This window comes from Anser brachyrhynchus (assembly GCF_964034855.1).
Source record: "Anser brachyrhynchus genome assembly, chromosome: 1".
Lineage (NCBI taxonomy): Eukaryota > Metazoa > Chordata > Aves > Anseriformes > Anatidae > Anser > Anser brachyrhynchus.
In genome coordinates this window covers 55,032,327-55,049,458 of record NC_137694.1, presented here as the reverse complement: position 1 = coordinate 55,049,458, position 17,132 = coordinate 55,032,327, and the positions used below count along the sequence as shown (strand labels likewise).

The window sequence follows — 17,132 nt, the reverse complement described above, 5'->3', positions numbered from 1 at the left end:
CAGCAAATATTAAGTCACCACGGTTCGCACCATGGTGCGCCCATGCCAGCCCTCATGGCCCCAAACCACCCCCTTCCCCCATCGCAGCTCAGAACAGAGCAGACATTTCCAGTTGCCCCCATCCCACCTTCCCCCCAGACCCCCATCACAACCCCCCCAAGAACAACCACCACGTTTGGAATGTAACAATTTATTGGGGTTAATTTTTTTTTTTTCATTTTTTTTTTCTTTTTTTAACTCCCCATTTCTGGCATTGATACAATATTCAAGAGCAGCAGAAAGAACAAAATGTACAAGAATACAAGAGTAATTAGCACAACCCCCACCCCCAAAACCTGGAGCAAACCAGTTTTCTTTGCGGGAAGCGCCAGGGGAAGGGGCGATTCAATCGCCCCTCCGGCGGCTGTGCCTCCCACCCATCCGCTCTAGACAGAGTTTAGCCAGCTGGGAACTGGATTAAAAACAAAACAAAACCAAAAAAAAAAAAAAACACAACAAAAAACAGAACAAAAGCAAACACTATTTAAAATGGAAATTGCAAGACAAAAAAAAAATATATAGATATACAATTCATCCGTGCACAATTCTTAAATGCATTTTTTTTTTCAAAATAAAAAAAAAATTACAAGATACATATTTAGGTTTGTTTTAAATTAAAAAAAAAAATGACCCCCTTCACTCAGTATGCCAAGTGAGGGGAAATGAAGAGACAGATGGGGTGCACCAGAACCACCAGCACTCTAGGAGTTAGTTCTGCCCTTCTCTAAGAGAAAGAGTAAGGCTCTGGTGCTGCCAAAACTCAAGCGCAGGCAGGATCTGAAGCACCCGAGTACCACAGAGCTCAGTGGGGCAACTTTTGCCTGCTTGGCGTTTGAAAGAGTTGCAGGAACCTGCAGGATTCGAGCCTAAGCTTGGCACTGGGGAAGGTGAAAGGAAGAAACAGATGAGGCAGGCCCCTGTCCTCCACCACCACCGGACAACTTTCTACCCAAAAGGGAAACAAACGAAAACAAAAAAGAAATCCCAAAGTAGAGAGAGAGTCCTCCGTTCTTGAGGAGCAAACAAGGCTTCACGGCAGGGGATAGGGGAAGAGGAGGGGAGGACAGCAAACCAAGCTAATGGGGGCAAGAAGGGGGCACAGGCATGACGACTTTGTCCTAACACGAGTCATCACGGAGATTTTTTATTTATTTATTTATTTATTTATTCCGTTTGAGAACTTGACCTAAGACCACGTCCTCCTCCGCAGCCAGCAGGCCTGGCTGCAGCGGGCTCGCCCCTTCGGCCACCTACCTGCCGAGGAGAACCTACCTGCCACGTCTCTGCCCGGGGGGCAGCCTCGGCCCCTGCACGCCAGGGCGAAGCCGGAGCCCCACACAAAGCCACGGGAGCCGGGGGCTCTGCTGGGAGCTGGCTCTTCAGGGGCTCGTCCCGACCGTGCCCCTTCTCTCCCCGCAAGATGCGTTTTTCGAGCTGCTCCCGAGGCTGGTGTCGCACTGCGTCCAGCTGCCCTTCCATCACTTTGTTTCCTCCGCGTGCCACATCAGAGCTCCTGCTCTGCGCTTTCCAATCCTCCATCCCCCTCGGAGGGGCAGGGTTTCGAGGCAAATCCCTCAGAGGGACCCTCACCCGGGGACAGCCCCGCAGAGGCTCCATTTCGCACCGCACAGAGGCAGGAAGGGACAGAAGAGCTGCCGGAGACAGCCTGGTCTCCCACGGGCAGACGGGGAACAGCACCTTTCACTGCCGGAAGGAGAAGTTTGAAGAGAAGAAGAAGAACCCGAAGCCCTGTGGCAGCTTTTTAAGCGCGGCAGCCAGGACGGAGGGCGCTTTGGACTCGCTGCACAGAGCGCGCGAGGAGTTGCCGGTGCCAAAGGTCCAGCACGGGGCAACGTCGAGAGGGGAGAAAAGTAGAGGATGGATGGGCAAAGAAGGGAGAGGGTGAGGATGGAGACAGACCAACGTCTCCTCCAGTCTATACCCCCAAAAAGAAACCCTACGTATTGCGCTTTGGGAAGGACCTTAGGAACCTTTTAAAATAAAACCAGTTATTTGCTCAAACCCGAAGCGCCACGATGCTTGCTGGAGTCGCCTAGGGAAGGAAGCACAGGCAGGGAGAGGGGGATTTCTGAATCAATACTCAGCCCCCGCCAGCCCCGTGCAAACACCACGGGATCCATGCTCCTGGCATCCTCAGCCGAATCGTGGCAGGGAGGCAGAGGCACAGGGTGGCAAAACCCCTGGGGAAAGGCAACAAACCACGAGGGAACCTCGAACCCAGGGGGAGCCCAAAGCCCGTCCTCCCCCCTCCAAAAAAAAATAAAACCAACCCTCAGAAAAATGCAGCCTGGGGAGCACGGGGTGGGACGGGGTGGGCTGCACACGGGGTGGCGGGGAGAAGGGGGTGGTGGCAGAGGGGAGGGGGCGTTTCTTTTATATTCATATATTTCTATATAAAAAAGTAAATAAGATCCCAGCTCTTGCACGATTATTGGGCGATCGAAAAATGCAGCAAAAGCAAGCGACATTGGAGTAAAAGGATGCGCCAGGCAAGGAGGAAAAAGGGCTTGTCAGAAGGTGGGGAAGGAGGCGAGGGGGAAAAACAAGCACTTAGCCAGACACGCGCTCCAGGTTTGTTACACCTCCCTGGGGAGAAAGATCTGCTCCCAAGCCGTCTCACTAATGCCACAGCCCAGACTGGGCAGAAGCTGGGGGGGGGGGACACTTGGGACAGCACCCCCAGCACACGGCAGAGCCCCGAGAAAGCTCTTCCTCTTCTGCCAGGAGGCCCCCAAAGAGGTGGTCACCTCCCGGCACCGGGAGCTGCCGAAACCTCCTCTACAAAGAGGGGCTGGGAAAGGGAGTGAAATCCCTAGGAAGACTCAGCTCGGAGACAGCTCCTACCTGGTAAAGAGCAGGATCGGGTTTCGTTATTTCATTATTATTATTTCATAAATCCCCCTGGGAACGTCGGTGAGGGGAGACGCGGAGAAACGCTCCTCCGAAAACAGAAATCGAGTCGTGGCTCACCGCAGCCGGGCCTGCTCACCACAGCCTATTTTCTCTGTTTTCCACCCCGAAAGGAGCTCGCATCTCATCGGCTTCGCGCCTCCCTAGTCCCGCTCTGCTCGGCGAGGAGGGAAGAGAGCACGAGACGGGAGGCTGCCGCTCCGAGCTGAAGGCTGCGGGAAGCACTGAGAGACCTCGGCGGGTAGGGAGGGAGGGAGAGAGAGAGAAGGGGAAGATCCCGAGAACAGCGGAGGCTGTGGGAGGTGTCGGGACGTCCGTCGCCTGCCGCCGCCGAGCGCGCTGGAGAAGTCCAGGCGAGGAGAACTGTCCTGGCGTCCCCTGCCCGCTGCCTTCTGCTCAGACACCAACATCAGGTGGCTCCCACGCGCCAGATGAAGGCGCAGCGGACATCTCGGCTGGGGCACCTAGCGCCCGCCCGTTGCCTGCCCGCTTGGAGGAAGCGTTAGGGACGCTCTTCCCTCCCGCCCGCCGAGAGGCTGGAGGGGAAGATTGCAGCCCTGCTCGAGCAAAATCCCGTCGGGGCCCTCCTCTTGCCTCCCCGGAGCCTGGAGAAGAGGGCATGCCTCTCGGCAAAGACTTCTGAGCACACGAGGCAGCGCCTTCACCCGCCCCCGAAGGTCTGGCTGCAGCCAGAGAGGGGACGCCGCGCGGCACGCGGCTGGGGCTCGGCTCTCCGTCCCGACGGGGTGAATCCTGCGTGGCACCGGGCAAAGCTCAGAGACCCTAAAAGGAGGGGAGGGCGAGCCTGCTTCCCGGGAGGTGAGCCCCCGCGGGCTTTAATCCCGTGTGGGCTCGGGGGAGGGAAAGGAGAAGAGACGGCGATTTGGCAGGAAAGGTACGCGCCCACCCCAAATCTAGCAGCTTGCTGTGCATGCAAAGTTAAGTCAACTGTTTCCGTGTCGCGGGCCTGGCCCGCGCTCGGGCAGAACGAGGGCCGGCCGCTGCTGAAGGCCGGGGAAAAACCATTTGGAGACTCCACCTTAGCTCACAGGAGAGGGACGGGAGGGAAGGGAACTCACTCCGACACTTGGGAGGCAAGGACGGGAAGGGTTTGCAGACAGGGTTCCTCCAACACGCAACTTGCCTTTTTCAGCTAGGAGGTCGCTGCTCAGTCCCAAGAATGCCTTTCCCTCCAGTTCAAGCAAGCCAAACACCATCCCAGACACACATGCTTCGATACTACAAAATACTCTTTTCTCTAAGGACCATCTAAAACCACTACAGTTTGTGCAATCACTGCATTTATTATTCATTTTTAAACTCGCTCTCTCGCGCTCTCGCTCTCTCTCTCCCTGTAGAAATTTTTTTTAAGCTTTTCTTTTTTTATGCAAAACTAATCATTTCACTTTTTCCACTCCATCATAAAATCTCCTCTAAAAACACAACAACAAGAGAACAAACATGGCACAGACACAGAGAATTATCTCCCTGTTTTTTTTTTGTTTTTCTAGGGGTTACGGGGAAGGGAAGGGGATACTTTCAAATAAACTCCTCCCTCCACCCCATGCCCCTCCTAAGGGGCACGGAGAGATCTTTTCCTCCCATCTCCGTTACGGAGCATGGGCAAAAATTTCGGAGGGGGAGCGTAACCCACGTGAATACGAAGGTCGGTTAGTCAGCCCCAAGCGGCTCGTCCACCCGAGGGAACTTTTGAGGCTGCTGCTGCCTTCGGGTTAGCAGACCTAACCCGAAAAGAGCACGGGATCTTTGTTTCAGATCCAGAGGTTCAGGGTTTGGTTCCCACCTGGTGACGCCCCCCCCCGGGGGGAGACGCGTCACGCAAGCGGTCGAGCTGTGTCTGCAAGCCGGATCGTACTCCTCTCTTCCTCCACAGAGGGGATCTACCGCACGAGTTCCTCTGCCACAACAAGCCCTCCCCGTCTCCTCACCACAGGAAGAAGGTCCTCGCGGAGTATCCCTACAATGACCCCACTGTTTTGCTCTTCACAGACAGTCCCCTTGCTTGTCACTCTGGAGAAAGGCAAAAACCCTTCAGTTAAACGATTCCTGCCCCCCGCCCCCAAAGAACACCGTACAAGAGACACTGGGGAAAAGAATTCTGCCAAGCGAACACGTCTTGGCCAAAACACATCAAGAGTTTCCTATTAAAGTTCCCTTTTATCTCCCGCTTAAACGCTTCAGTTTGTTTGTTTTCAGAACCTCATTACCACAAAACGAAACACATCACCACGCGCACACCAAACAGCAACTGAACAACCTAAAGTGACTGGCCAGTTTGCATCCACCCCACAAAGAAGCTCCTCTTATCCTGCAGCCTCCAAATAGCAGAGTTTGTTGTTGTTGTTTAGAAGGGGAATAAGAGAGAGATCTCCTTGCTATTTCCTGAAGAGCTTCTCCCTAGAACTACAATCTTTGAAGCTGCAGTCGCATGGATAGGCTATGCTAAAATAAGGGATCCCCGGGTGTGCCAGGCACAGGAAAGATGCAAAAAGTAAAGACACAAAGAATACAGGCAGGTATTAATACAGACACGCACACGAGTCCAACGAGTTATAGGAAGCCTTAGCTCGGCGAATGGATCGGGGAAGTCTCTTTCTCCCTGCCCCTAAGCTTCAGCCGTGAATGCGACCGCATCCCCAAAGCGTCCACTGAGCTCTTAAAACGAGGAGAGGAAAAGGAAGGGGTGTGCCAAGGGGGGAGCTCCCGAGCATCCTCCCGCAGAAGGGAATTTCCTTCCCCCACCCTTTTCCACCTCCACACCACGTATGTAGAGGTAAAAGCCCTCGGCCCCATCCCGGGGCTGGGGCTGAGAGGCGAGGCGCTCCCACGGGTCGGTCCGTCAGCACCTCCTCGCCTTGTCCCCACAGCCCAGCCACATGCAAGGAGGGGGAGAAGGGAGAGCAAAGGAGCGGCATCTCACTGTCACGCCTACGGCTGACACGGAGCCGAGCAAGCCAGAAGAGGCAGGAGAAGGGGAGAGCCTGGTCCGGACACGAACAAGGGTGGTCGGGGAAAGAGGGAGCTGTGCGGAAGAGAAGGGCCAGCTACGGGTCTTGCTTGCTCCTGCTTGCAAGGGACAAAGGGATTTGTAGATCGACCCAGGGGTGCTCTCAGGGGAAGAGAACCAGCACGCGTGCTTCTGATGCGAGAGAGAGAGTTATTTCTTGTCAGCACCTTTGGTTGACAGTTGTACGGGCCCTTTCAGATCCTGAAATGACAGGGGGGGAGCCCTCTTCCAGGCCGCTCTGGGCAGAGAAAGGAGAGAGGAAAGGAAGCGGGAAGAGCAAGCCGCCCACCTCGGCGTCCTCCCTTCCCTCTGAGGGAGCAGGGGGGAGCGAAAAGGTCGAGGGGAAGCTCAGGCAGGAGGCAGAAGGGCGGCCCTGTCAGCGCCTCTCCTCCCCGGCTGCGGGACGGACGCAAGGCCCAACTCCCGCTCCCACCACAGAAGGGCCGGGGGGGGGGAGGACATTTCATGCCCTCTCCCCCAGGCAAGTGCAAGTGACGAACGCCAGGAGGAAGATCTGGCTGGAAGCAGACTCCTCTTCTCTCCCCTCTCCCCCCTGCAAGGCTGAGCAAGTCGGAAGATGCGGGAGGAGGAGGAGGGAGCAGGCCACCTGAAAGCGGCCGCACAACTGCCAAGGTAGCACCAATAGTTAGAGGGAAGGGGAAGCCAACGTGGGACGGTTTGCGGCGTGGGGCAGCCCCACGGCCCCAGCTTTGTCACCAGCACCTTCCAGGCACGGCGCTTCACCTCACGCCCCTCTGCTCCTTGCCCTGGGGCACCTGGAGCCACCACAGCAGCACAGGAGATGGCGGATCCAGGCCGCGGGCCAAGGAGGGCGAGGACGGTAGGATCGGCGGCGTGGCGAGGGGGAAATAGAGGAATGGAAGAGACTGCATGCACCTCGGGTGGGGGGGAAGGCTCAGGGGGTGGGGGCTCCAGTCCTCTTCCGTCCACCCCTCAAGGCTCCGGAGCTCCTCTGCAGTTTTTGTCGAAGATGGAAGGGGGAGGAGGGGGAAGAGCGGCTTCCCCACAGGCGCAGGCACACGCTCAGCCCCAAAGGCTCCACCGCCGGTTGGACAACACCACACTCAAGGACAAACAACCACTCCCCAGCCCCACCACCGCCTCCTCCGCCTCCCGCTCCCCCTGCAGCGCAGCGCTCCAGCCTCCGGGCAGGAGGGGAGGAGGAGGAGGAGGAGGAGGAGGAGGAAAGGCGGCCGTGAGGGATGAGGGACAGCGCAGGGGAGAAGGAGAGAACCAAGGACAGCCATTCACACCACGACTTCTCGCAGGTAGAGCTCCCCCCACGCCCCTGGAGCAGGGGGACCTGGCTCGCTCACTTGCTGCCGCCTCCCCCGCCGCCCGCCGCCGCCACCTTCTCAAAATCCTCCGCGTTGCAGAACTCCTTGATGGTGACCGTGAGGAGGTTGCTGGTGACATCCGTGACCACCACGTTAGAGCAAGGGGACATCTCGGGACGCCAGTCGCCGGCCTCCTGCTCCGGCTCAGAAGAAGAAAGGGACAAGGAGGGCGTCTGCCCCCCGCCGCAGCCTCCTGGGGGAGAACGCTTGCTGGTGGCAGCTGACTCGGGTGGGATCGAGAGGTCGAGGACCTCCGACTCGCGCCAGTCGGGGATGGCCGGGCTGAGGGTCTCGGGAAGCAGCTTGGGAGGGGAATCATCTGGGTCGGAGGAGGAGTGGGGGGCGGGCGACGGGCAGCCGGAGGAGCTGGAGCTGGGGGCATCGTACGGGGTGGAGCCCATCATGAGCCCGCAGGAGGCCGCCTGGGAACCTTCGGCCTCCCCTTTGCCCTCCAGGGAGGGGGCGGGCGCGGCGGACGGCTTGTTGTAGAGCGAGAAGCCGCCGAACTTCATGTGGCGGATCTGGGTGCGGAGGACGCTCTCGCTGAACTTTTTGCTCTTGCCGATGACGCGGTTTCGGGACGGGATCTTGGGCCGAGCCAGGGCCCCCCCGGTCCCGTTGGCCGGCTTGCCACCTTTGTCAATGACTTTGAGGTTGAGGATGATGCGGCTGCGCTTGGGCTCGCGGGGCTTCACCTTGCGGTTAATGATGCGGACGGTCTCCGAGAAGGGCGAGACGGGAGGACGGATGCCGGCCCCGCCGCCCACGTTCCCCCCGTTCTGGGGGTCCGGGCGAGGCAGGGGGCGCCGGGACATGCGGTGGCATCGCCGGATGTCTTTCTTGAGCCGGTGCACCGCGGCGCTGGAGTGGAGCTTGGGAGACGAGGTGCTAGAACCAGGCTTGACAGAAAAGTGTACATCCCCAATGTGGAGGGCCTCCGCTTGGGCCCGAGCCTGCGGTGGTGGGGAGAGAGAAAAAAAAAACAGGGTCAGAGAGGTAGCCCAAATGCAGCCACATCTCGAGCCAGGCGCCGAACAGCAATGCCACGTCACACACTAATGACAACCACACATCCACACCACCTCCCCTCGAACCCACCGGTGATCTGGGCCTGGAACCCCCCTGCCCCAAAAACGCAGCTCTGTCGGCGTGAGCTCCCACTTTCGGTGCCAGATTCCCAGTTCTGTCCCCAGCCTGCCACCGAGCGAGCGTCCCAAACTAAAATCCAGTCTCAAGAGAGGGGGCTGCACCCTGTCCTCTGGAAATAAGCAGGAGATGAGGGGGAGGCAGAGAGTACTACATCCAGTTTGCTTTTCCCCTCCCACAACGAGGCATATCTGCTCTTCCACTAAGCACGGTAGGTCTTGAGAAACAAAGATGGAGGTGGGCGAGGGTGGTCTGATGAAGTTGTCTTTGCCAAGCACAAGAAACGCGGGGACCCGAAGCTTAATTTTTAACTCGAGACCACAGGCAGGTTGCTGATCCCTGTTCTGCTGTGTGAACAAGGTCCGATGTTCAAAGCCGGAGATGAGGCGAGCTGGAGCTCGAGCGAAGTTTAACTGCATCTCCAAGGAAGACGCTGCTTTGTCCTTTTGAACACCATACCTTTTTTAAAGCTGTTAGTGAAACAGCAGGAGCAACGCTGGCTTAAATGCGTGGTGCCAGCCCTCCAAGAGCCAGGGCAGAGGAACAAGACTTCTAAGCTCTTCTGTCCCTTGGAGATAGTGCCCTGGTTCATGAACCAGAGAGACAGGAGCAATTTCAACCCCATCCTCATCCCCCCTCAGTGGTGGCCACAGGCAGAAGCAACCCACAGGTTGATGGGGCGAGCCCCCTCTCCCGTCACCCGTCTAGCGAGCAGCTTTCCCCATCTCGTGGGCACAACCAGAACTGCAGTGCTACGAGACAGCTGCTTTTCTTCCCCAACTTTCCTCTCCGGTTGCCCCCTCACGCAAGCCAAGATCGGGATGGCCGCCTGCCAGCTAAGAGCTTAAGCACTCCCAACACCATCTCCTTTGTCGCCCTGCAGGCTGTGCCTCCTACCGAAGAAACGCCTGGGGAAAAAAATGTTCTTGTAAAGGCAGCAATCTAACAGATCTAAGCAAGGGGCCCAGGCCTGCTCTTGCACAATGAGCTCAGAGCCCTGGGCCCGCGTCCCCAGAGAGCTCTGCTGTCACCCTGTGCCCCTCGCCTCCCACCGAGGTCCCAGCAAGGACCACAGACCTTGAACGAGCAGGGAGCGGGGACGTGAAGACATTTTGTCCCTCCCCGGCTAATGCTGGGTCGTTCCCTGCATTCTCCTTACATCCTGGCTGTAAAAGGACTGCAGGGATGAGGCCTCCTTCCCCTGCCGTATGCATGCAGACTGAAGGTTCGCCCGCACCGGGGATTCAGCCTCACGCATCACTCCACGCCCAAAACAGTTCAGAAAATGGACAGACATGGTTCTGTCTCAGGCATCCAACAGGCTGGAGCATAGCAGCAGCTCTGGATGGATTCCCTCAACTCTCCGTGCTCTTACCCCAGCCATCCATGACGTGGAGACCCCTTCAGAAGGGCACAGGCACAGACAGACGCACACTTAGGGCTGTCCTCGCTCCTCCTCTTCACAGGTCCCTCTGAAGCAGATGGCGGACACCGGGACAAAAAGCTGCAGTTTGCTTTCCGACGTTACATACCAGCACGGGCTGGATCAGGAACTTTATTCTTCCTTCCCCAAAAGCAGACAGCCCTTCCAGCACTGCTGCTCTTATGCTTTGGGCTTCTCGCCAGTTTACCACCGCTTAGTGGATAGCAAAGTGCGACACAATGTCCTGTTCCAAAACACGGGACCGGGAAGCCAGGCAAGCAGGCACAGACATCCTTCAGGGCCTCTCCTGCTGCATGTCTTCTAGATGAACTCGCTGGCAACAACCACGCCTCACACCAAGGGGCTCTGCCCGCCCCATGCCCCGCAGAGCGGACTCTGAGTGTGGCTGGCTCACAAGGCTGCCTCCCATTACCCACCTGAGAAAGCAGCACGCCTTATTCCCCCACCACCCCCTGGTTTAGAGGAAGCCATCGCAAACACCCACGGATGCCTTCTACACCCCAAATTTCTCGGTGAAGTTTCCCATCAGCCACGGGAAAAGAGAAACGGTAATGCTGGGAGCGTCGCTGCTTGGCCACTTCCAAAGTCCTGCTGCTGTCATGTTTTCTGTCTGTGCACATCAATCAGCTCCTGTCCTGTCTTAACAGAGATCTGGCTTTGCTTTGTGCTTACGGAGCAGCTAGCACCCAGCATTGCTCCGTGCCTAGGACTCTCCCAGCGTGCCACGACAACTAGGTCTCCTTCATTTACTCTGTGTCTGCGTTTCCAGTTACTTCTGGGGCACTTCTTCATAACTCATGTTTCAGCTCTCTGCGTTCATTAAATTCCAGTTTTGGTGCTCTCCACGCAGACTACATGAACCGTCGACCTCCTTGGCCAAACTGTTAAGAGACAGGGTAAGCAAGGAGCTCCCCAGGTGCTACGCTGCTGTTCCCAGTGCCCAGCTTCGACGCCAGTTCCAAAGAACAATATGCAAATCTGCGGGTTACCTTGAGCTTGTTTCTCCAGGTAAGGTTTCAAGAAAAATAGTATCGGATGCTCTATCTAAGACCAGCCCCCTCAGCCCTCTCTCACTTGCGAAGCTCCATATTCCTACCGCAGGATCAGGTTTATGCAGGCATCAACTACACGAACTCCGGTCCCTTCCCTGCAGAGCACAGGGCGTTTTCTGGCCTCGGTCATTTCCTTCTCTTGCTTCCAACTTCAAGCAACGTGCACCTGCCGTTTCCAGGAGACTCAGCGTTCAGGTTTAGCTGCTGGAAACGCACCTCTCCCTGTTACAGGTGCGTTACTCTATCACGCTCAAGAGCTGTACGAACACCAAGCCTTTGAAAACAAACCTGTTCCATCCTCTCAGACGCGTCACCGGGCTGTTACTCAACCGAGAACTTTTCCAAATGGGAACTACCTCGCTGGGTTTGGCTGCGTTCGCCCGCAGGATTTGCTCACCGCTGAAGAAGTACTCAGCACGTACATGAAGTAATTCGCTCCCTGCTTACAGCTCAGCCTACATCAGGAGGCAGCTTCTGGAGGCTTGCTGCAGTGCTCTGTCACGAGAGCGAGGCAATTGCTAGGATCGCTTCCCTTCCCCCCGCTTCCCTTTTGGGATATGTATCACCTTTATTTAGCTTGTACAGCTCTTTCCCATTGCCTCTGGGAACTAGCATTATCTCCCTTGTTCCCTACTATTTCTGAATAAATGTCCCTCGAGGCCCAGCGAGCATATTTGTTCATTCATCCCCTTAACGCGCTGAGGCGCACAAGCACGTACACTGACACGTGCTCGGTGAAGGCTTGCTTACCTGACTCGTATCAAAACCTTCGCAAGGTCTTTTTTTGTTTTCCTTCCAGATTGCAAGGCAACAGATTTCTCGTTAATTATTTCAAAATCGAGTGATCTCCCGTAGCACTGCTGCACCGTAGTAGCGCTGCTCTCTCGCACGTTACTGGTTCTGCCTCGTCTTTTATTCTCCACCTGCATTCCCACAGTCCTTGTTCCAAACGGCACTTGCAAGAGCTCTTCTTTCCCCTTTCTGGCTGCCATTCTGCCTTTTTATTGCCCTTTTTCTTCTGCAGCCTTCCAAGCGACAAGGCAACAGCAAGCCAGTTCATAGCATAGTTCTCCCAAGCAACACTGCCATAAACTAAAGTTTCCCTACTGGATGGGGAACAAAATGCTACAAAGGGGAACAGGCTGTTTTCAAACCGCTCGGGGATAATTTACGAACAGGGAAGAGATCAAAAGAAACCCAGCTCCAACTTCAGAGTTCAAGGAAGGGCGAAGTGACAGAACAACATGCTGCTCTGCCCCTTCTTCCCCCCTCTCCCCCACCCCGCCTCTCCTTTACTCTGCTCTCAGTTGCTTCTCTCTCCCTATTAACCTTCTCCAGCCTTTTTCCCTCAGTGTATTTACAGCCACCCCGAAGAGGAGTCTTTGCTAGCCACCCACTGAGCTTGGAGACCGGGCTCTGTCTCTTAATAGCACGCGCTAGACTTTATTAGATTAGTTGGTGAGTTTTGCATTCCTCACAGCGGAGTGCCGAGGGAAAAGCAAAATATAAAGAGCAAACGAAGCAGGGGAGAAGAGGAAGATTACCACAGCGTGCACGATCGGTTAATGTCTCTTTCTAACCTTGCACAAGCAGCCACTCCACCCTCAAGCTGAAGGACCTGTCCTCAAGGAAGACTTCTGGCAGACACCGAAGCAGGAGGGTAAGAGCCTTATGCGCCGTGTTGCCCGTTCCAGACCGAGGGCTCTGCTTCCCAGGCACAAAGCTTGCAGCATACCAGGAGCCTCCCAAGAATTACAGCCTCCCGCCAAGCTTGATCTCAGCTGTGGGAAAGTTTGCCCCTAGTACGCGGAGGATAAAGACCCATTTCCTGCCCAAAAACTCCGCCGTTGGAATTTGCAGGGGTCCCTTACGGGGCCGGCCATCTTGGTGGCGGTATCGCAGAGCCCGGCCCGTGGTTTCCCTTTGCAGTCTGGTCGAAAGGGCAAGCGTTGCGCAGCTCTCTGCAACGGGAGCCTGGCTCACAAAGGCAGCAGGTGGCTGAAGATGCAGCTTTTCAAAGCTTTTCCCAAGGCGTGGGCCTCTAACCTGCTGGAATGCTTTCTGCAAATCCCCCCGGGTGCCTATCTGCAGCTTTTGACAACTAATCCCTGGATAAACCTATCCCCACCTGCAACCTAAAACACCCACACAGGCCAGGGGACAATGGTATATCGGAGCACGTATTTCCACGCCTTCCTGGAGGCTCAAAAGACCAAGTTCAAGCACTGACGTACGTGGAAGATCCTAGCAAGCCACTGAGTCGAGGGCAGACCAGTCAACCAACGCAGTCCTAGGCCAGGCTCCTACTTAAACGTCACTCCGCCCAGGCCTAATCTGTTCAGCCAGCAGATCAAAAAGAATATTGTTCTAACTGCCAACTCCAAAGACTCCCTCTGGGAAGCGAGAGTCAAATTTCTTCCCCTGCTTCCGAAATTCTCACTGGCAAGAGATCCTGCAGCCGAGAACCAAAAAGGTCGCTAGCGATGCGCGAGGCAGAGGCGAGTCCCACTCGTCCCGCGGCAGCGCCAGCCCTGCGGCGTTATCAGAGGCCACGCCTGCGTCTTCAGCAGGTCAGAAGATTTGACCGAGCCGCACGGGGAGCAAACAGGACTGGCTGACTAGCGTGCCGGTCCCAGCCGCTTCTCTAGCTGCACAAGGTTTGCCTGAACAGAGCTCGAACAAGTTCAGGTGGAGCTGGCTGAGACGCGGTTACTTCTCGCTGCCTGGCCTGGGGTGTTATTTTTTAAGGCAGGATCAGAAGTTGAAGAAAACGGCAAGTCGGAGCACCGGCAGTTTCACCGGCTCTGTCTCTCCAAGCTGCAAACGAAGCGAGAGCGACGGGACTCTGCCCTGCCCTGCACGACTGGGCACCAGCCTTCAGGAGAGCACGTCCTCCCCCTCATCTCGTCCCACCTTCTCCAAAGTACCATGCCAGTTACACAAACCTACGGGTTTTCGGTAACATTTGAGAAGCTGGCAGAAGGAAGATGTGCCACGGAAACGTGTCAGGGACGTGATTCAAAGGATGCTGTTGAATAATTCAGGTTCCAAGTTTGGGAGGTTTTAAAGAGCAAGGGGAGAAGAGGAGGAATGAGTGGGTTTTGTTGTTTTCTTTTTCCTTGCTTTTTTTTTTTTGTGGTTGTTTTTTTGTTTGTTTGTTTGAATGAGAGCAAAAAATTGGCAATGGATTTTGCCGTAACACATTCAGAATCAAAAGAAAAGAAACTGATTATACCTGGTAAAGTCAAAAGCACAGAATAAACAAAGAAGAAATACACTCTTCTACCGCTGAACAATGCCAGGTGTTACAAATACCAGAATTTTTTAATTCAAGCAGAGAACTATTTTAAGCCGGTGGTTTCCCTTTAAGCTTTCCTCTGCATTGTTGGAACCCTAAACACTAGGGTTTCATTTAACGCGTGACTGCCAGAAAGAGAAAAACCAACTAGTCCAGTTTCCCCGTACAAAGATTAAGAGGTGGTACCGATCGGTTACGTTTGTAGTTTCTGTATCTGCAGACTGAAAAACTTAGCAGCAGGAGAGGAAAACGACAGAGAAGGAGGATAGATCTATCATCTGGACTTTCGGAGGATTACCACTGTCCCCTGGGTTTTACTCAGGGCATCAGGATACGCCCATTCCTGCATTTCTCCTACGTTATGCGCTCTCAAAGCAGAGGAGAGGTGACACCCTACCCCTCATCGCTCTTTCCACTGCTCATTCAGTTAAAGTGCTACACTAACTTGAGTAAAGCTGCTGCTGCTGCCAGCAAGAGGAGAGCATTAACCTGTTTCACAGATGGGGAAACATGCACAAAGGCTAAATGACTTGCTCAAAGCCACAGACTGACTCGGTGATGGAGACACCTTACTACACGGTCCACTCCGGCTGTCCCAGGGCTTCGTACTGGAAACCAGGGAAGCTCCAAATTCCCTTACGTGCCTTAACCATACAAAGGTGCATTGTGTTTCTACGTTCATCTGAAGTCCGTGATCAAGGTAGTTGGGGGAGGTTGGGGGGGGGGGGCGGGGAGAAGGAAGGAAAGCAAGGAGTTCTGTCTTTGGACAAATAAATCCACAAAGCTCGCATAGATGTCACACAGCTACCAGGCTTCTGAATTAAAAAAAAAATAAGTAAAAAAATTAAGAGGAAAGCTGCACTAGGACTCCCTTCGTCATTCTTCTCTGCAAGAAGGCAGAGATGCTACGACGATACCTTCTTGCAAAGGCGCAGGGTCTGACAGAGAGCAATTGCAAGCTCCAGCTGCTATCCTACACAGAGCAGAAACATTCCTCCCCCCCCCCCAAAAAAAAAAAAAACAAAAAAACAAAACCAGCCTGCAGCTTACGGATCAAACCACGCGACTCCCGCGGAGCACCTACACGCCGAAACGCGGTCAGAAGAGCGCGAGCAGCAAGCAGCAGGACTCCAGCCACGGCCGCCCAGCCGCTCGGCGCGCTGCGAAGTCGCAGGGCACGGGCTGGTGGCTGCTGAAGGCAGGGGGGGAGAGCGGGGCAGGCTCGCTCGCTACTGCGACAGCAGCAGAAGGCCGTGAAAGGGGGGGAGAGGATTCCGGATCAGGGACCGCAGCCTCGCCACGCACAGCCGCGCGTGTGCGAGCGTCCTGCTGGGGCACCCGCCAGGCACGCACCCGCTGGGCTCTTGCCTCCCTACCCCCTGCCGCGGGCGGCCGGCCCCGCGTCCCCCCCCCCCGAGCGGGGCGCGCGGAAGCGCGGTCCTTCCAAGGGCACGGCTCCGCGAGGGGTCTCGAGGCGGCGGGCTAGGCCTGAGTTATTTAAATGAGAGTTACCTTCAGGAGAAAAGTTTTGGGCTTCGGTCCTCTCTTCTTGGGCCCGTACAGCTCCCGTTCCCGTTCCCTTTGGGGAGCCGAAGCGGTGGAGAAGTTAGAACGGGTCCCAGCGGGGGGAAGCGCGGGGGCGACGGCCGCGGCCGCCCCCCTTCCTCCCCGCTCGCCCCCGGCCCTGCGGCACCCCACGGCCGGGCACCCCGCGGGGCCTGGCCCTACTCACTTCTGCTCGAAGGCGGCGATGAGGCGCGAGTCCAGGATGTTCTCCTCGGGCTCCCAGGTGCTGTACCTGCCGGGGCGGGCGGCGAGACAGGGGCAAGGGGTGAGCCCCCAGGACCCCCCCCCCCACACACACCCCATACACCCCCCCACGCACCCCACGCACCCCCCCGGGGGGCGCTGCCCCCCGCACTCACTTGATGGCCCAGCCCTTCCATTTCACCAGGTACTCGATGCGCCCCTGAAAAACACGGGGGGGGGGAAATAAAAATAAAAAGGGGGGGGGATAAAGGATGGTGAGAGCGGGTCGGGGGAAGGACCCGAGGCAGGCGGCGCCCCCCTCCCTCCCCCCCTCCCTCCCCCCGCCCGGCGGCCCCGCACCTTTCGGATGCGCCGCTTGATGATGGACTCGGCGGCGAAGACGCGCTCCCCCACTGCAGACAGCTCCATCTTGGGCTCCTCGGCGGCGGCGGCGGCGCCCACAGCCCATAATAATCCCGCCCGCCCGCCTCCCCCCCGCGCCGCCCCGCCCCGCGCCGCTACGACCGCCTCTAACGCCCCCCCCCCCACCCCAAGCGGGTACGCGCACGCCCGCGCGCCCCCTCCCGCCGCGGCCGCGCGTGACCCCCCCCCCCCCCCAAAAAATTTTAGGGGGGGGGGGTTAAAGGGGTCGAGTGTGTGGGGTTGGTCCGCAAAATAAATAATTAAAAATGCTTAAAGATCAAAAAAAAAAACCCACAAAAATAAATCAAAAAATTAAAAAAAAAGGGAGTAAAAAGTAAAAAACACCTCGTTTTCCTTCTTTTCACGTCATCTTTTCCGTGCCGTGAGGCGCCGCAAGGGAAACAGGCCCCAAAATCTTAATAATAATGGTAATAAAAGGCAAATGGTTGGGTGCGGGGGGAATTCCCCGCCTCGAGTGCTCCCCTAAGAGCACCCTCGATCTGCAGGAATGACATCTTGCAGGTGGTAACGGGGCAGGAGGGGGGGGAACTAAACCCCGATAAATCCGAACAAACCCCAATGAACCCCCAAAACCCAACAACGCCCCCAGAAAAACAGCGAACCCCAACCAACCCCAAGTGGCTGCCCGTGACACAAAATGACG

The 17,132-nt window shown here is 56.4% G+C and overlaps 1 protein-coding gene across 2 annotated transcripts; it reads right to left on the bottom strand.

Annotated features, from left to right (window-relative positions):
• Positions 1–174: 174 nt before the first annotated feature.
• On the bottom strand, positions 175–16,538 carry CBX6 (chromobox 6). 2 transcript variants are annotated; one of them, XM_080589603.1, is made up of 5 exons: positions 16,406–16,538; positions 16,222–16,265; positions 16,029–16,094; positions 15,809–15,875; positions 175–8,309 (listed from the first exon to the last, which is right to left on the bottom strand). In XM_080589603.1, the coding sequence occupies exons 1-5, from the start codon at positions 16,472–16,474 to the stop codon at positions 7,332–7,334; spliced, it is 1,224 nt and encodes a 407-aa protein (XP_080445729.1). In that variant the 5' UTR covers positions 16,475–16,538; the 3' UTR covers positions 175–7,331. The 2 variants fall into 2 exon arrangements, with proteins under 2 accessions (XP_080445729.1, XP_080445730.1); XM_080589604.1 differs by having other exon boundaries at positions 175–8,255.
• Positions 16,539–17,132: the final 594 nt, after the last annotated feature.